Source organism: Rhea pennata, chromosome 20 (genome assembly GCF_028389875.1).
Source record: "Rhea pennata isolate bPtePen1 chromosome 20, bPtePen1.pri, whole genome shotgun sequence".
NCBI lineage: Eukaryota > Metazoa > Chordata > Aves > Rheiformes > Rheidae > Rhea > Rhea pennata.
In genome coordinates, this window is record NC_084682.1 from 5,846,486 (window position 1) to 5,864,676 (window position 18,191).

Genomic DNA, 18,191 nt, shown 5'->3' on the forward strand with positions numbered 1-18,191 from the left:
GGTAGGAGCAGTAAGAGCAGGCCACGTGAGGGCACTGATTTCTGCAGGACATGGAGCAGGAAAAAGAGGAAGAAGGAAGATTCACAGCTCTCCAGTGTCTTTTAGATGCCAAGCCAGCGTGCTGCACAGCAACAGAGGTCTCTTTTCAGGCAGAAAGAAGGTTGCAAACATAAACACAATGTATTTATTTAAAAAACAACAAAAAAATGTAGCAACTTCACAGCAGCAGCTGACACTCCTCTCTATCCTGGGGTAGTATGAATCCACTGCTGTTGGTTCTTCAGTTCTGCAGCTGCAAAATCTTTAATCCATGATTTATTTCAGGCATGTAAGGGGTGGGCAAGCAGAGGATGAGGCCTGAGGAACGCAGCAGTTTTCCTGGTAACAGTAGCAGGCACAAACAGTTGATAGCCCAATGACAAACCTGCCCCAAATAAATGGCTTCTGGGGAGGGCAAAAGCCTCCAGCATGAGGGTCACAGTTTGCAGGAAAACGCACAATCACAGTTTGCCGAGGTCTCCTTCGAGGGTCCGCACCATTACATACAACTCAGCCAAGCCAACCACTGAGGCCACAATTACCGCTGACAGGATGCGCTGGGGACACAGAAACAGAGACAAGTGACCCCCGTGTGCACGCTCAGGCTGCTGCCTGGTGCCCCGCAGCACATCTGCCACTCTGGTCTGGCCTGCAGGACGCGCGCCCGACGCGGGCTCCAGGTGCCGCAGGCCTCCGCGCTCACTCACCGCGGCCGTCTCCGCAAAGACGTACTGGCTGCCCAGGTACGTGCAGGCAAACGCGGCCGCCACGGTGACGATGAAGTTGAATATGGTGATGACCACAGCTTTAACGGATCGAACTGGAGAGAGGAGGGAAAGAGTGCTTTTTAGGAAAGGCTAGAAGCTGTTTGCAGAAGCCTTGGAGAGAAGGGTTTGGGACAAGCTATCATCCTGCTAACTGAATCTGCCAGTGACTGCCTCAGTTTGGCTACAGGAATTCTCCCGAACTTTCACGCTTTACGCCTCCAGAAATATCTGTAAGAACTGTAAGTGTGCTGCTCCTTTACTTGAGGAATGCTTTTGTGCATCGAAACCATCCAGGGACATCTAACAGCCTGGAGCAGGAAGGGCTGTTAGATGTCAGCTAGTGATTCAACGGTTCCCAAGACTGATTTTTCTGCCTGTAGCTACACACTGACTGGCATCAGGAGGAGAGGCAGCCACTCACCTTGCCTCCCAAAGTCAGCCAATGTCCCATACCGGTTCAGCTCCTAAAAGAAAGGATTAAAACAACTTGTGTTGTGTTGTATTTTAATAACTGAAGCAATATCGATATAGTATCCTGTCTCAATGATTCATTCAGAAATACATTTGTCTTCTGTGGGGCTCTAGCAGCCGGGCATGCTGTAGGTGAGAAGTGGTTCTGTAAAGTCTGGGTTTCTCTGGATTTGTGCTTGTGGTCAGTCTGTGACACTGAAGAGGGGTGATTTCTAATCCCAGCTCACATCCCCCCTCTATTATGTTAACTCCACTGGGAAAATTTCCTTTATTATCTGTCACATTGCTATCTGTCATGCTTTTGAGGAACAATTCCTGATGGGGTAGCAGAGGATGCCCCCACACAGATGGTAAAACTGTGGGAGCCTTAGAAAATGAGAGAACTAGAACTTCAAACAGAAACCAAAGGGTCACCTAGCCTCTCCTGTCCTTCAGGTCAGCTTCAGCTGAGCTGGTTTGGGGGTAACACCAAGCTGCCAGCCTTAGTGGGTTTGCTGAGTTGTTTTAAAACGATGGGTTTTTGGCAGCCTGCCTTTGGAGGGGAGGGCAGCTGGGGAGCACGTCCCGGTCGGCGGCGCTCACCTGCCCGGTGACGTTGCGGGTCATCCGCCGGTACTCCTCGTTGGCGAGCCGGGCCTTGATCCGCTCCAGCCGCGCCACCAGCTCGGGGTTCTGCAGGAGCAGAGAGCCGCCGTGAGGGCTGGGGACAGGGCCGCCGCCAGGCCCGCTCCCGGCCCTCACCTACCCGCGGCGGCACCGGCACCTCGGGCAGGGCGATTTCGCTGCCTTCCAGGAGCTCGTGGAGATACAGCGGGGACCCTGCGGGAGGCGGCGGTTAGCGGCGGCCCGGCCCGGGCGCGGCCCGGCCCGGCCCCCCGCCCCTACCTGCCTCCCGCAGCGCCCCGTGCAGCCGCCGCAGCAGGCTGAAGGGCACCAGGGCGCCGCCGGAGCCCAGCGCCGCCTCCAGCTCGGTCCGCAGGCCGGCGGGGAGCCGCGCCAGCTCGCCGCCCGCCGCCGCCCGCCTCAGCCGCGGCCCAGCCCGTACCGCCGCCGCCATCTTGGCCGGCCGCCGTCGCCTAGGGGACGGCGGCAGGAGAGAGCGTCGCGCCTCGCGAGGGCTGCCGGGAAGCAGGCGGCCGGGGGGGGGGGGGGGGCGCGGTGCATTGTGGGCTGGCGGCGGGGTCGGCCCGGCCGGCGGGATGTCGGGCTGCGCGGCGCGGCGGTACGTGGCGGCGGCGCTGAGTCGGTGCCGGGCCCGCGGGCTGCCGCTCTGGGAGTCCCCCCCGGCCCGCGGGCCGCGGGCCCTCGGCGCGGGCGGCGCCGCGGCCGTCCAGCTCCTGCCGCGGCGGCACCTCTCGTCGCGGTGAGGCCTGTGGGGGCGGCGGCGGGGCGGGGGGCTGCCGGGGGGCGGGGGGAGGGATGTGGGGGAGGTGTGGGGCGCCTTTTGGGGCTGGGGGACACTTAGGGGGTGATGGGGGCAGGGAGGGGTGTGGGGGCTGCCTGGAGTGTTTGGGGCTGAGGGTAGGGGAGTACTTAGGGGGTGAAGGGGGCAGGGAGGGGTGTGGGGGCTGAGGGTAGGGGAGTACTTAGGGGGTGAAGGGGGTAGGGAGGGGTGTGGGGGCTGCCTGGGGGTTTGGGGGGTTTGCTCTCAGGGTAGGGAGCTGTCAGAGCAATTGCGTTAGGCAGACTGTGGGAGGGATGGAGGGGCTGTCAGGGGGGCACAGGGATGGGGGAGAGGGGAGGCTGAGGGGACGAGGTAACTGGGCAGGGGGTGTGGGGAGTGTAGAGGGCAACTGGGGAAGTGGAGACTGGGGGAGGGGTCACGGGGGCTTTGTGGAGGGTAGGGAAGGGAGTGGGGGGCTGGGCAGCCTCATGGGTACAGATTGGGGCTGTCATGGGGGGTGTCACACCCCGAGAGAGGTACAGGATGGGGGCTTTACCCAGCCAGCAGCTGCGGCTCAGGGTGCTTTGTGCCACACGCGGCTCTCCTGGCCTGTGGGGGAGGTTCAGCACCAGCTAGGCAGCTCTGTGCATGCCCAGCAAACCTGCTCTCTCTTTCTAGAAACCGTCTGGAGGGCAAAGTGCTGGAGACAGTGGGGGTGTTTGAAGCACCAAAGCAACATGGCAAATATGAGACAGGCCAGGTAAGCAGTCCTGGGGAGAGGAGCTGACCCTGCAGGCTTTTTCCACAGAGGTAGAGGAGCTGCATGATTTACCTGCAAGAAGGCTACTGCATAGCAGAAGGCCAGAAGTTTCACAGTTCAGCACTGCATGTCTCTGCTGTGTCTGCAGTTTGTCAGTCATCTGACAGTACAAAATAGATAAGAATCTGCAACATGACACAACTATTCATACAGTGGTATTTGCTCTGCTGATTTTATTTAAGCATAGTTTCTCTTTGGCAGCAAAGAAGTCAACTGCTGAATTTGAGAAATAAACCTAAACTTGTAATTTCTATGTTCATGACTCATATATCTGTTTCCCCATCTTCGAGTGATCTCTTCTATTCTGGTCTCCTTTTCTGCACTTCTGATGTCTAGTTTGTTATAACTAATTTAGTTGTTCACTTTAATGGGATAGAAATTATGTGACTTTGTTCTTTCATCCCAAGCCGCTTAGTCCCCTCTGTCTCTGCTCCAGGTCTACACAATGGTGATTCTCCCTTTATTGCTGTCCTACATGTCCAGGCTCCATGTAAATGTTGCTAGTTCTATCTCTGTAAAATTTTTTTAGATGTTATCAGGAAAGGCTTTTGGGTCCGTGTTTTCTGATGTATCTAAGTTGGCAGAAGCTTGCTATATATTAGAATGTAATTATTTGTTCTTTTCAGCTATTTCTTCACAGTGTGTTTGGCTATCGAGGAATAGTCCTGTTTCCCTGGCAAGCCAGGCTTTATGATCGAGATGTTGCTTCTCCTGTCACAGAAAAGTGAGGGTTTGTTCTTGTTTGTATGCTGTTATACTACTATATTTACATTTCTTTAAGTTTATTGATCAGAGTAAACAAGTCTTTTTAAGTAAGACAGTGGTACAAGTCTATTTTGCGTGAACATCAGATGAAAGAGAGGTACTTAAACAAGAAAGATTGCATGAGTATTAATTTTGTTTTAATTAAGAGATAGAGTGGAATTATGAAGGAAGAGTGTATCTATCTAATAAAAACCAAGCCCCCCCCTCCTTTTTTTTTTTTTTTAGTAAAATAAAACTTTGTGCTGCTTTTTGAGTTAGGACTAGGCTCCTATGTTAAAATTGCAGGCCACTTCCTGTATAGATCGCCAGTGAGTTGCGTTTATGACCTGATTCCCCAGTTTCAACATGGTAGGCTAAGTTTATCTATTTGATAGACTGACTCCTGTTTATTTATTTCCATCGTCTCTCCCTGGCTCTTGTTGGAGGTATGCCAGAGGGGTGTGTGTTAGGACTTGGAAAATACTGAAGAGTGAGCAGGTAGAGAATGAGCAAGCAGTGAAAACAGCTGCCCCAGACGGGATATTGGACTGACCAGGAAAACCTTCTGAGTCATTTGAATACAGAGCTGTTGTGCCAGGGACAGGCACCGTTGACGATCATCCCAGCTCATTTATCATTGTGTAGGTGGATGACATGAATATAATTTAGATGGAAATTGAATGATTGCAGACTTTGAAATGTACCTCAAAAATTACTATTTATGAGTAGGCTTGTTTCTTGCAAGAACAATTTGCTACCATGTGGAAATATCTGTCCCATCTTGCGTCCTAGTTCAGGTGAAGGCGGTGGGCTTGCGCTAGTGCACAGGTTACTAGGGCTGCTCTGAGTTCAGCACTCTGCTTTTCTGTTTAGGAGCGAAAATGCGGCAGGCCATGGTTCCAAAGAAGTCAAAGGCAAAACACATACTTACTATCAGGTGTTAATAGATGCCCGTGATTGTCCGCATATAGTAAGTAACCAGTAATCTTTTTACTGAAACTCAGAGATCTTTTCCTACGTGAATTCTCTGAATGTACAGCTACTCGAATAAAAAGGTGGAAAGAGTGCTGCCAAGATGCATAACGTGAGTTCTTATCCTGGGAGTGTTTGGAACTTTTAGGACAAAGTCATTCTTCAAGTCATAATTTCCCTGAGAAGGGAAATCTGGAGGGTCATATCACTGTTTTCTGAGCCATATTTCCCCTCTCCAACCTCAGTTCCTCTTCCTCTTGGCATTCGTATTCTGTTGCATATAAGTCATGAATGTGGGTGGCAGCACCAAAACCCCTCTTCACTTAATGTTTCAGTGGAGAATTAGTCTAGAGAAACTAAAAAAAGAAATGTCCTGATGTGAATTGGTTAAGTAAAATAAAAATTACACCCTTAGGAGAGAACTGTGAATTAAAACCTGGCTGGAGATTGGCCTGCAACATTCTATAATGAAAGACATAAACCTCCCTTTTTCTCAGTCCCAGAGATCGCAGACAGAAGCAGTTACGTTCCTGGCAAATCACGACGACAGCAGAGCCCTCTATGCCATACCAGGTGAGTAATATGCACCTGGTGGTGCATTTGGAGCTTTGTGGAGATGCGTACTGTCATCATGCGTGGTAGGAAGAGTCATAAATCTCTTTTGAGCTACTCTTTACTGGGAAGCTCCATGGATTTTGTTTTTTTTTTTCAGGTTTAGACTATGTAAGCCATGAAGATATCCTTCCCTACAGCTCCACCGATCAAGTGCCCATCCAACATGAGCTCTTTGAAAGGTTTCTCATGTACGACCAAACAAAAGGTAAATTGTGGCATCAAAGCGAAATCTTTGGAGCCAGCTGCTTAACCTGTTCTAAGACAAGTATCCAGAACTTATCATCTTAGATACAGTGTAAATTTGTGGTCTGGTTTGGGTTTTGTTACAGTAAAGCCTCCTTTAAATATTTTTTGTAACTATGTGAAAGCTCTAAGGGGAGGACACTTGGTTACAGTGTGCCTCTCCCACTAAGCAGTCATCTTTCCCCTCCCTGCAGTTCCACCTTTTGTAGCAAGGGATACACTGTGTGCGTGGCAGGAAAAGAACCATCCCTGGCTAGAGCTCTCTGATGTGCACCGAGAAACCACAGAGAACATACGAGTCACAGTCATCCCTTTCTACATGGGCATGAGGGTAGGTCTGTGTTGCATGTTGCTCTGTTAGTTTTGTGATCTGTTTATCTTGCATGTTTTCCTAAGGCCAGTATGCTGACTGAAGTTACTTTCTGCTTTTACTGGAGAGATGGCTTCTTATCATAGTTGTGATTTCATTGTCATTATTTCCAGCAGAGGTATGAAACTTGAAACCTTTTTCTCATATGTTTTTGGAGAACAGCTCCTGCAGCTTGGTTTTTGCTTGTTACCTGTAGGATGCAAAATACCCCAGACTGTTCTGCAGAATAGTGTTAGTAAGATAGTCATGAAGATTTAGGAAAGCCTGTACACTGATTCTTGACTGCTTGAGTCATAGATAGGATGTCTGTAAGGTGCCCTGTAACGACAGACATGTCTGTTAACCTGTCCAGCAGCGAGGTGGTGGGTGCTAAGGTCTGTTTACTGGTTCTGATGCAGATCAGAGGGTTTGGCTAAAGCCTTCGGGTTTAGCTGGTACTATGTGTTCTCTAAAGCTTAACAACTTGATATTCAGCACGCAAAATAATAAGACCTGATGTTGGCCAAGAGTTTTCTCAGCAGGATGGCTGGGAATTACGTTGTCAGTTTGATTTCCAAATCTAGTAGGATATGGCTGCCTGGGAGCCTAGGCTGTTGTGGGTGAAAGTTCTGATGTGGAATTGCAGCTTCCATGGAGCCCAACTGATACTTATCCTAACGTGGTCAGATGAAGAGGTGCCTGAAGGCAAGGACTCAGGTGTTTCTAGACCTGTATAAAGTGTATCGTTAAGATGGGGGATCCATTTTTGGTCAACCCTCCATAGTCACAAGATCCTTGAAATTCTCCCACCTCGTGATTACATGTCTAGAGCAGAGCCAGTGCCAGATGGTAACTGATGGACTGCTTTGGAGAGCAGCTATCTTTGTGCTCACGTGAGTTATCTACGTCAATCTGGCATGGAGCATGAGCCGCTGTGCTTGTGCTCTGCTGACAGCTGAAGAGATTTTGGCGCTGAGCTTTGAGGGACAGCTGCTAAAGTCTTTTGTTTCTCTTGACAGGAAGCCCAGAATTCCCATGTCTACTGGGTAAGTGCCTTTTGTTTCACAAAGCAGCTAAAGGGAAGGAGTTTATTTGCTGTGGCATCGTTGCTCTGTGATAAGCTCTGAGGGAGAGTAGCCCTTGCCTGGCAACTGTTTCCCAGTATCGACTGTGGGTTATTAGCAATTTGCGGCTGATTCCAGTTCTTGATCACAGTCTGTCTTCTGTCTAGTGGCGCTACTGTATTCGCTTGGAGAACCTTGACAGCGAAGTGGTACAACTACGAGAACGGCACTGGAGGATATTTAGCTTGTCTGGCACCTTGGAAACTGTCAGAGGTCGTGGAGTTGTAGGAAGGGTAGGTATCATGTAATATCATGCCTTTTGCTTGGGATGATTTAGCAGTCAATTTCTTAATGGGCATTTTTAGATGGAATAGAAACTGAGCTATGAAAAAAATCACGTGAAGATCTTTTAATCTGTTGTTCATACTTGTAAGCTGAAACCTCACACTGAGCATTAGAAAATGGTCCTAAGTGACTGATAATGGGAAAATTGCAATTCTCATGCTACTCACTGGGTGAGTTGTTTGTCAGCTAGTAGGTAGTGATGCTCAGGGTGTTAAGCAGAAAAGAGGAACTGATGCTAAGTACCATTCTGAAGCCCATGGATATCCGTTTTTCTTGTTGCTGTGTAAATTTTCTGTGGATAGGTGGCTATGGAGAAACCTTAAGAACCGCTGTTGATGTAGAGTGATATCTTTTTGTCTTTTCAGGAGCCAATTTTGTCCAAAGAACAGCCAGCATTTCAGTACAGCAGTCATGTCTCCCTGCAGGCATCCAGTGGTCACATGTGGTAAGGAGCATTTATTACTGCAGTAGTATTTAGATATAGGACCCCACAGTGCTGATACGGGACACATGGAGTTTGCAGTATGGAATTAAGGCTCAAAGGTGGGTAGAAGTGGATTGGACTGTACATACTTGATAGTTAAAATGGGTGTTTTTATGAACTACTCTATAGCAATAGTCTCAGTTAGTGATAAGAACATCTGCAGATTCCCTGCACTGAGAGAGGCTCCAGGCTAATTTTTGCTCTTTCTCTGATCTGTACTAGACTGGGCTTGAAAAGTTCAAGCAGTTGGAGCAGTTCTCCATCAGTTGATGTACTCTGTTTCTATCCCTCTCAGTCTTCAGTGTGAGAAGCATGTCTTCCTGCAGGTGTTTCCCCAGGACAGCAGGGAGGCATGCACAAGTGTTCCCTGCACTTTCACCCGGCTTTGATTCTATCCCTGACTTGTGAAGTTCTGTGTCCAAGGAGCTGGTGTGTAGGGTTATTCCCATTTTAGGTCAGATGAGGCCTTCAGTCTAACCGGCATTAAAGTCTCCTCTTCTGTAGGTGTGGGTGAGAAAGTGCTCTGCTTGAGCTGTTCTTTTCCCATGCCTTGGAAACAGCTTCTCTTTCGTTCAAGTGGGTTGGCACACCTAGTGTCATCTCTGTGGGGACAAGAAGTGTGCTGCCACCTCTTGCCTTTTGTATGACAGGTCTTTCTGGCTTGTGTTTTTTAAGTAAATCTGTTTTAGAAGTTAAGCTGCCTTGGAATTACCTGAGTTGGAAAATGCATGAGAGCAGCTCTTTGCCTATAAGATATACCTTCGTTAGCATTGTTTGTCAGGCCTATGTATTTACAATTGACTGAATGCATGCCCTGGGGAATTAAAACAGCTTGTTTGGTGTTTTTTTCCTCTCCGTGTGCATCCTGATGAGAAGGAGGCAAAGGTTCTGAAATTCAGAAGCTGTACTCAACCTGGCTTCTTTTGTCCCTACTTGTATCCTCTGCATAATAAGAACCTATTGCTCTATCTCCACAGTCCTCTTGCCCATGCTGTATCCTGCAGTACAACACAGTGTTCTGTATTTCAGGGCAGTTAGAGTTCTTCTGCGGATGTGGCAAATGCTTTTTCTGTATAAGGTTGAATAGATTTGGTTCTTCAATGCCCTTTCTGAAATTCAAAGCGGAAGCTGCTCCAAGTTACATCTGTGATGGAATTTCATAATTGTTGCGGACTTCTTAACCAATGGAGCTTCTGCCAAGAAATAAGAATCTGAATTTACTTGTAATCAGTTTGTAGAAATAGCTCAGATGGTTCTATCTTGTTTGGGGTAGGCTTTAGGTAAACATTGCTGCAGATGCTTGGGGTGCAATATAGCTCCTGGGGCCTCCAATCATGACATCCCTCTTCAGGAAATGTACATCAGAGATGTGTTGTTTCAACCACCCAGGAGTGCTGTAATAATTGAGTCACCTTGGCAGAGAATTGTGCTTGCTGCCAAACCGGCCTTGCAAATGCAGCCCCGGAGTCCCTCTGCAGGATATGGAAAAGTTCATTTCTTACCTTTTAGCTGATGATTCCTAGCTGTGTTTGCCCCCAGCTTCAGTGTGATCTCTGCCTTTATCTTGCAGGGGCACTTTTCGATTTGAAAGGCCTGATGGCTCCCACTTTGATGTCCGAATCCCACCCTTTTCTCTGGAAAGCAACAAAGACGAGAAGACCCCCCCCTCCGGCCTTCACTGGTAGAGCAGACTGAGTGCCGAGACCCACAGACAACTGTGTGTTGTAGACCTTTGCCTCCCCATCACGCTGCAGCCAGGAACATGGAGCTCTTAAACATTTTAAGCCATTTTTGTTTTAACTGTTGTCTAACGGGGAGGTTTTTTTGAACTTTAATACTGGCTCTCTCAGGCTGCTTGTAAACATAAGCTCTGTTACAGTTAACCCTTGTCTCTGTGGCACCTGCTGGGTTGGAGCTGAGGAGTTAGATCTGTGCTGCTGCAGACGATTGGCCCACTCAGCAGGCCTGGACCCCTTCTGATGTGTTGTGACTTCTCTGCAATATGAGGTTTCTCTAATAAACTGGTCCTTCCAGTTGCAGCCCCTCTTCCTCTGTAAACCAAGGCCTGGGTTTTTACATCAGGCCTGTCCCAGCCTGTTGCTCCCCGCCTCACCCATGTGCAAAGCGGAGTCAGCTCTAACTTTGTACTGCTGCAGCAGAGAAGATCTTTAGGGAGCAGAAGTGTGAGCTGTTCTGCTTCACAGTGAGGAACAGCCTTCCTGCAAGGCAGCTGCTTTCTGGGATTTAGGCAGGGTGTGGCAGAGCAGCGTGAAAGCTGTGCTCCCTCTGCGCTGCTCTGAATGGCACTGCTCGTCCGGACCGTGCTGGAGGGGCGCAAAGCCCGTTTTGTGGAGAAGGGAGTGCAGAGGTGGAAAGGCCATTTGGCAGGCGCTGCTGCGCAGGCAGCTGTGCGTGGAGGCCAGCTCATTGTGGTGGTGCAAGACAGGTGGACCGGAGCCCTCCCCTGCTGCAAGGACCTGCCTCGCGTGAGAAATGCGCTGCTGACTCCTAGAAAGCACATGAGAAACGCGCTGCTGACTCCTAGAGGTTGCTCCTCTGCATGTAATGTGATGGCAACCATGTCCCCTCAGCTGGTGGATTGTGCTTCAACAGGAAGGGCTTGTTTTAACCTGAAATACCAAAGCCACAATAAGGTGGTGCTTGGCTTTCTACTCCTGCTTTCTGAGATCAACAGGTCTTAACCTTTTTACACTGCGCAGCAGGCCCTGCCGAGCCAAGCAGGCACAGGTCAGTGAAATTCCCGTATGCTTGTGATGTATAGATTTGCGGGAATTTTGCTTTTGCCTGTGATGGGCCTGCTCTACAGTACAAATGGGGCATTAGCTGATCTGGGAGCCAGAGCTGTGCTTGCAAGTGCTCTGGGGGTTGCCGAGCTCCCCTGAGGGTTAGCAGAGAGACCCGGGCCTCTGCGGTGGGACCCCTTCGGCTGCCTGCGGGCTTCCGAGGCCAGCCCGTCGGGGCCGCTCGCAGGGGCAGCGCTGGATGGCTTCATGATGCGAAGGCTGGCCAAAACCGTTTCAAACAATTACTGCTTCTGTGCCTGGTCTTGCTTAAATGACGAGGGATAAATAAATAACGGGACTTTTTTTTTTCCTGCTGATTTGAAAGTATTCCGGCCGTCCCCTCCTCCCGCGACCGCCCCTCCGAGGTGCGCGGCCTGTGGAGCTCCCTTTCCTCCCCCCCCCCCGGCCGCCATGTCGGCGCTGCGCCCGGCGCTGCGCGCTCCCAGCATGCCCCGCGCCGGCGCCTACCTCCCCTCCCTCCCTTCCTCCCCCGGGCGCGGGCGGAAGTGACGCGCGCGGAAGTAGCGCGGCGGCCAGGAGGCGGCATGGCGGCGGCGGGAGCGCACCGGCCTGGGCCGCTGAAGCAGCAGAACAAGGCGCACAAGGGGGGGAAGCGCCGCGGGGCCGCGCAGCGCCGCGCCGCAGGTGAGGCGGGTCCCGCCCGGCCCCCCGCCGGCCCGCGTCCCGGCCCCCTCCTCACCGCTCTCCTTCCCCGCAGGCAGAGTCGCCGCCAAGGCCCTGCCCCGCCGGCGACGCCGCGACCTCGGCAGGGTGGATCGGCGGCACCAGGCACTGCAGCTCCGGCGGCAGCGCAAGGAGGCGGTGAGGGGCTGGGGGCATTGGAGTAGGGGGAACGGGACCCAGGCCGGTTCGGGTGTTGGGGGTGGGGAAGTGGATGGAGAACAGCAACTGGATGCGTTTGGGGCATGGAGAAGGGGAATGGAATAGAAAATGGGAACTGGGAAAGGGGAATTAGGCTAAAATGGGAATTAGGCTGATTCAAAGCAGGATTGGGGGTGGGATGGGGCCTGGGCTGGCTGAGGTCTACCTAGGGGATGAGGGAACTGGGCCTGGGAGGGGAATGGCTACCTGGGTTGGTTCAGTCTGGGGCAGGGAGGGGGGCTATTACTAGGCCAAACCAGCTCTGACTGAGGTGGGGGGATTAAGATATGATCTGGGGAGGAGAGTAGGAGCTGGGGTTCACAGTCTCACTGTGCCTGCAGGTGTTGGCAGAGAAGCGGAGCTTGGGCAGCAAGGACGGGCCCCCACACCTTGTGGTCGTGGTGCCGCTGCACAGCACGGCTGCAGCACACAACACGCTCCGCTTGCTGCAGAGCCAGGACTCGGCCGTTGTGCGCGTTGATGAGGGGAGACCTGGTGGCTTTGCGCTCCTCTGTCCCCGGCTCAAGCAGCGCTGGCGCTTCGTGGCAGCACAGACAGGTTAGGAAATGCTGCTGGTGGGATGGGTTTTGGCTCTGTAGCCCCAGCAGTCCTAGTAAGGAGGGTGTTCTGTGCGCAGGTGATCTTCATGCTGTCCTAGACCTAGCGAAGGTTGCAGACTCCCTCCTGTTCCTCTTGGATCCTGTGGATGGCTGGGATAGTGCAGGGGAGTACTGCCTGTCCTGCCTCTTTGCACAAGGGCTCCCCAGTTACGGTGAGCGAGTGAGAAACATAAAGACTTCTAGTGGGGTGCAGGTGAAGGAGGTGCGTGGTGGGGTCTTCCTCTTGCAGTAATTAAAAGCTTCATGTGTTGGCAGGTGACCACAGGTCTCTAACCACTCTATTTCTAAGTGTATTTCAATTTCAGCTGCCATATTCTGTATTTTAATGATGGATTTTCTGCGATGATTGTGTGTTCTTTTGAATGGATGAAGCAGTCTCTCTAACTTGTGCTGTGAATCTGTTGTTTGGTTCATTTGAGTTGCAGAAATCTGAGTTTGTCTTGTTAATGCTTGGTAAAAGGAGGATGGGAAGAGTTATGTTCCGATCACGAGCTCTGTTTTGTGTGCTGTTTGGTAGCTCTTGCTGTCTTAGGTGGCACTGACTTGCCACCAAAGAAACGGATAGATGCTAAGAAGAAACTTGCCAAAGCCATTGAGAAACGCTTTCCAGAGGCCAAGCTGTTCCCCTTGAACACAGAGCAGGAATCCTCGCTGCTGCTGAGGCACCTCGCCACCCAGAAGCAGCGGCATCTTGCTTTTCGGGACAGACGGGCTCACCTGCTGGCCTACGCTGCCGAGTTTGTGCCCAGCCAGGAGAGTGATCTGGTTGGGACCTTAAAGGTATCTGGCTTTGTGCGGGGACAGACCCTCAGCGTGAACAGCCTGGTGCATATTGTGGGACATGGAGACTTCCAGATGAGCCAGGTGGATGCCCCTCCAGACCCCCTCTCTTTGAACCCGCGAGTGGTTAAAGGACAGAAGAGGAGTCAGGACATGGATATACAGGTGTGCTGGTGGTCAGGGTTTGCCTTGACCGTTAAAACACATTTATTTTAAGCTTTCACCAAGAAAGCACAATAGGGTATAATTGGCCAAGCGTGGGGGGAAAAAGGAGTTGTGTCAAGGAGGGTGGCAAGCTTGTGCTCTGCCAGTGAGCTGAGATTTCCTTGGGTAGAGCATGTAATGAGCACTGATTTTACAATATAACAAACATTATGCTGAGGAGAGTTTGTGCTGTTATTTGTCAGGGTGGGGGTAGTTTTGGTAGTGAGGGTTGGTAGATGAGCTAGTCCTTCACTTCTGACTGATCCCTAGCTTGAATTAGGTGTGTTCACAACAGGGGGACTCCATTCTCTTGCCCTTCAGGATGACTCTGTAAATGGTGCTGATGAGATGGAGGAGGACGTTAAGGTCCTGATGAAGGCAGATGCTAGCAAGCAGGAGTCTTTGGAGTCAGAAGTGGTCCCTGATCCTATGGAAGGGGAGCAGACATGGCCTACTGAAGAGGAACTGCAAGAAGCAGAGGGTGAGCAGCAGCAGTGTTTCTGTACCTTTTCTGCATCCCTGATAAGAGCGCTACGAGAATCCTTGCATCACTGGGATGGCTGAGGGGGATGTGGAGAAATGCACTGATTTGGAGCCCTAGCCTTCCTCATGACTTCCCTTCCTACTTCCATCACCTGACCCCTAGGCCACATGGTTTCCGTGGTGATTGGTAAGGTTACGTGTTGCTGCCTTTCCTGGGCCCTGACAATTTCTGTCCTGGGCAACAATGATTGTCATCTAGAGCTGCTCTTGGTTCTCCTAGTGTAGAAGCTGCTGAGCGGAAGGAGGGTTGTTCCTGTATTAATCACTAGTGGGAATCCCACAGCTTCTCTGAAGGCGATCCGGAAGGTGGTGAAGGTCCCCAAAGGCACATCCAAGTACCAGGCTGCCTGGATTGTGGATGATGGAGAAGAGGACAGTGAGGAGGATGATGACGATGAGGAAGATGATGACATTGATATGATGGAAGAGGCAGCTTCCCAGGTACTTTCAAGTCCTAATACTTCAGATGATCTCTAGGCCACTGTTGTGTGTCCTAGGACAGTCCTATCCTTTCAGCTTTTACCATGCCAGAGCACAAAATGGAGTCAGGACATGCCTGAATTTCAGAGTTAAATCTCTCAATTATGTGTGTCAAGTTGCTTCTGTGGCCTGAGCAACTGTACTGTGGCTTGGGCCATGTTCTACACTGGGTAAATATCCATAGGGTTTGCAGTGCTGCATGGACATCAGCAGTATGTGTGTGCTTATGGGCTCTGTGCTGTCCTGTGTGTCAGGAGGGGGAAGGCAGCGAGGAGGAAGAGGAGCTTGCGGAGGAGGAATGTGAGACCATGACTGTGTCTGAGTGCGTGCGGGACGACAACTACGATGAAAAAGTGGAGGAGGACGAGGAGCAGATGCTGGAGAGATACAAACAGGAGCGAATGGATGAAATGTTTCCAGATGAGGTGGACACACCACGTGATGTGCCTGCCAGAGTCAGGTAAGAAACTGTCTCCTTTGCTGGGAGTGGAGCTGGAAGGGTCCCTTCCATCTAGTTGGGTGAAATAGGGCAGGAAGCCTGTGATGTCTTAGCCATGATGTCTGAACCTGGCTGAAGGACTCTTCTGAAGATATTCCCTTAGGCTCTGAGGCTTCCAGGGGAGGCACTGGCAGAGGGAGTGGGTGGCCTGGGCAGCTTCCTAGGGAAAGGGGAGCTGAGCTCTGGCCTGAGAGAGGGCTAAAATTTGCTTTGCTCCCTTTATCGTCTCTGAGGGTGTGAGATCTTGAGGAGCGTGGAAGGGGCTGGCAAGACACCTAGATTTGTGAAATAGTCTATCTTTCCTGTTGTCTGTCCTTTAGGTTCCAGAAGTATAGAGGGCTCAAGAGCTTCAGGACTTCTCCATGGGACCCCAAAGAGAATCTCCCAAGGGACTATGCCAGGATTTTCCAGTTCCAAGACTTCTCCCGAACCAGAAAGCACATCTTCCGGCAGATAGAGAAAGAGGAGACTGAAGGGGCTTCGGTAATTCCCTTTTCTCTTGCTGGCCAGTCACCTTTCTTTCTCTTCCCCTGCTATATTCTCTTGCTTCCTGAAGGAAAGACTTGGCAGAGAAGTGGCTGCATGGTTTATCATTCAGCCAGCTGTTTTTTAACCTGAAGTCTCAAGCCCAGATTATGTTTTTCTCCTGGATTCCCTCTCTTACACAGACACGTTCCTCCTGATTCCTTTTCTATTGAGAGAGAGAGAGAGAGAGAGAGAGAGATTCACAACTGAGCCTCTCTTGACAGGTTGGCTGGTATGTTACGCTTCATATCTGCAATGTGCCTTTCTCAGTGATGGAGAGCTTCAAAGATGGGAGGCCACTAGTTCTGTTTTCACTGCTTCTTCATGAACAGAAGGTGAGTAGGTATGGCCATGCTGGTATCTTTGTGGGTATGGAGCTCACAGGACCTGGTGGGCAAAGCCTCTGGGAAGCCGTTGTCAAGGGCATTTGTCCCTGCTGTGGTGTTGGTTGCTTTCTGCTCTGCCCACCATCATTTGTCAGCCCCGCTGTTGGCCCCTCACAGTGCTGCATCTCCTGCAGATGTCGGTGTTGAATTTCCTGGTGCGGCGGCATCCGAGCAACAGTGAGCCGGTAAAGGCAAAGGAGGAGCTGATCTTCCACTGCGGGTTCAGACGCTTCCGAGCTTCTCCCCTGTTTTCTCAGCACACGTCAGGTTTGTGAGGGGCCTGTGGGGAGGGAACAGGTGTGCTGGGAAGCAGGGCTGGGGTTTCTAGGGCAGGAAGCCAGTGATGTCTTAGCCGTGATGTCTGAACCTGGCTGAAGAGCCCTTCTGAAGAAACACCTCTAGGCTCTGAGGCTTCCAGGGGAGTCAGTAGGCAGTGGGGGCATAGGAGGGCCTGGGCATATGGCTCTATGGTCCAGGAAAGACAGTAGCAGGCTCCACACAATGAGCTGGCAGTTTGGAGGATCACCATGATCCCCAGATACTCTGCCCCTGCTGAGGAGCATTGCATGTGACTGGTTTCCCTACAGAGCAGAGCCTGCCTGCCAGCCAGTGTGAGCAGAAGCCGGCGAAGGATGGGGTTGGTGTGGCTTTTCCAGAGCTCTGGTGACTGTTTTGGGACTGAACTTGATCACTGCTGTTCTGTCCTAGCTGATAAGCACAAGCTGGAACGTTTCCTGCGCCCGGATGCTGCTCTAGTGGTGACTGTTTATGCTCCTATCACTTTTCCTCCTGCCTCAGTACTTCTTTTTAAACAAAGAAGTAATGGTAAGTTGGTATATGCTGGGGAGGTGGTGTCTGGGAGAGGAATATTAGCAGGGCTCTTTCATACCCAGCTTATGAGTGTAAATTATCCAGAAAGTATGGCTTGAAAGAGCTGTGCATCCTTCATACTTCACACTGTTTGAGAAGATTAACTTGTTTATCACTGACCTTGGTTGGCGGGGTGGGGAAGGAGGAGGAAGAAGGTTGCCTTGGCCTACGAACATTTGGGGAAGGACATTGTGGTGAGGGAGGTGATGGAGGCATGTTTTGTGGCACTGCCCGGGTGCATAAATTACTCTGCTTTGTAGGAATGCACGATCTCATTGCCACGGGTTCTCTGCTGGCTGTGGACCCAGACAGAATTGTTATCAAGCGGCTGGTGCTCAGTGGCCATCCTTTCAAGATCTTTACAAAGACAGCTGTAGTGCGATACATGTTTTTTAACAGAGGTACAGCCCTTCTCCGTGTGGTGGGAAGAGGGAATATGGAGGCAGAACTCTTGCTGCCTGTGGGAGGGGTTGAGCTTACATAGGAAAGTCTGTTTCTTACCTGTTTTTACCTTTCTCCCCAGAGGATGTGATGTGGTTTAAGCCAGTGGAGTTGAGAACAAAGTGGGGTCGTAGGGGACACATAAAGGAGCCATTAGGTAGGTTTGTTTTTTTGTCTCTGATGCTGGGCTGGAAGTGGTCCCTCTCTGTGCATACCCATCTGCTCTTCTTAAGCAGAAGAGACAGTTGATGGCCTCTTCTGCTCTGTGCCTAGGGACCCATGGTCACATGAAGTGTCACTTCGATGGACAGCTAAAATCCCAGGACACGGTGCTGCTGAACCTCTACAAGCGTGTTTTTCCTAAATGGACTTATGACCCCTATGTTCCAGAGCCTGTGCCGTGGGTGAGGGATGAGACCGTGCCCCTGGCACAGGAGGTGGAGATGGAATAAGTCTCAAGGCCCAGCATGGCTAATGCAGTTTCTGCCTTTGCTCCCTGGTTGCTGCTCTCAGCCCGTACGCAGTGAGGACAGCACTGATGCATCTTGGATGTGTTAGTGCTGGGATCTGTATAGGAGTGGCTGCCCTGCCAGCTGCTGGTCAGATACCAGCTACAGCTATTTATTTTGACGGAAAAATATTTTCAAAAACATGGAAGTCCCTGTGTCGTGGTGGTATCTGGCTGTAGAGCCCAAATGGGAGGCTGTCTCGTGAACCCCGACCCACCAGGGCTGCTGCCTTTCCTTCCCTCTTGCCCTGCCATAGCAGTGGACTGACCTTGCTGGCAAGGGGATTTTGCTGTATCAGGGATAGGTCCTGCACTGGACTTTGCTGAAGGTTATTGCTGAGACTGAGAAAGA

At 51.1% G+C, this 18,191-nt stretch overlaps 3 protein-coding genes and 2 non-coding genes across 8 annotated transcripts; 4 read left to right on the forward strand and 1 right to left on the reverse strand.

Annotated features, from left to right (window-relative positions):
- Positions 1 to 156: 156 nt before the first annotated feature.
- Positions 157 to 2,334, reverse strand: TMEM199 (transmembrane protein 199). 2 transcript variants are annotated; one of them, XM_062592567.1, is made up of 7 exons: positions 2,163 to 2,334; positions 2,023 to 2,096; positions 1,860 to 1,949; positions 1,228 to 1,270; positions 747 to 859; positions 499 to 596; positions 157 to 378 (listed from the first exon to the last, which is right to left on the reverse strand). In XM_062592567.1, the coding sequence occupies exons 1-6, from the start codon at positions 2,332 to 2,334 to the stop codon at positions 501 to 503; spliced, it is 588 nt and encodes a 195-aa protein (XP_062448551.1). In that variant the 3' UTR covers positions 157 to 378; positions 499 to 500. The 2 variants fall into 2 exon arrangements, with proteins under 2 accessions (XP_062448551.1, XP_062448550.1); XM_062592566.1 differs by having other exon boundaries at positions 157 to 596.
- A 107-nt stretch (positions 2,335 to 2,441) lies between these two features.
- On the forward strand, positions 2,442 to 10,336 carry POLDIP2 (DNA polymerase delta interacting protein 2). 2 transcript variants are annotated; one of them, XM_062592364.1, is made up of 11 exons: positions 2,443 to 2,640; positions 3,340 to 3,421; positions 4,108 to 4,205; positions 5,099 to 5,195; positions 5,695 to 5,770; positions 5,910 to 6,017; positions 6,250 to 6,386; positions 7,424 to 7,450; positions 7,636 to 7,761; positions 8,179 to 8,258; positions 9,868 to 10,336. In XM_062592364.1, the coding sequence occupies exons 1-11, from the start codon at positions 2,477 to 2,479 to the stop codon at positions 9,980 to 9,982; spliced, it is 1,110 nt and encodes a 369-aa protein (XP_062448348.1). In that variant the 5' UTR covers positions 2,443 to 2,476; the 3' UTR covers positions 9,983 to 10,336. The 2 variants fall into 2 exon arrangements, with proteins under 2 accessions (XP_062448349.1, XP_062448348.1); XM_062592365.1 differs by lacking the exon at positions 7,424 to 7,450 and having other exon boundaries at positions 2,442 to 2,640.
- Positions 10,337 to 11,632: 1,296 nt separating this feature from the next.
- TSR1 (TSR1 ribosome maturation factor) lies at positions 11,633 to 17,988 on the forward strand. 2 transcript variants are annotated; one of them, XM_062592362.1, is made up of 15 exons: positions 11,633 to 11,746; positions 11,820 to 11,923; positions 12,325 to 12,541; positions 12,621 to 12,755; positions 13,121 to 13,548; positions 13,909 to 14,068; positions 14,414 to 14,571; positions 14,865 to 15,070; positions 15,430 to 15,592; positions 15,859 to 15,969; positions 16,155 to 16,287; positions 16,729 to 16,845; positions 17,151 to 17,291; positions 17,414 to 17,488; positions 17,605 to 17,988. In XM_062592362.1, exons 1-15 carry the CDS (start codon positions 11,647 to 11,649, stop codon positions 17,781 to 17,783), a joined length of 2,427 nt encoding a protein of 808 aa, XP_062448346.1. In that variant the 5' UTR covers positions 11,633 to 11,646; the 3' UTR covers positions 17,784 to 17,988. The 2 variants fall into 2 exon arrangements, with proteins under 2 accessions (XP_062448346.1, XP_062448347.1); XM_062592363.1 differs by lacking the exons at positions 16,729 to 16,845; positions 17,151 to 17,291; positions 17,414 to 17,488; positions 17,605 to 17,988 and adding an exon at positions 16,608 to 16,705.
- Positions 15,140 to 15,232, forward strand: LOC134149640 (small nucleolar RNA SNORD91 family). The gene has a single exon (XR_009960479.1). It is a non-coding gene; the product is annotated as a small nucleolar RNA SNORD91 family (small nucleolar RNA).
- LOC134149641 (small nucleolar RNA SNORD91 family) lies at positions 16,350 to 16,442 on the forward strand. Its single transcript, XR_009960480.1, has one exon. It is a non-coding gene; the product is annotated as a small nucleolar RNA SNORD91 family (small nucleolar RNA).
- Positions 17,989 to 18,191: the final 203 nt, after the last annotated feature.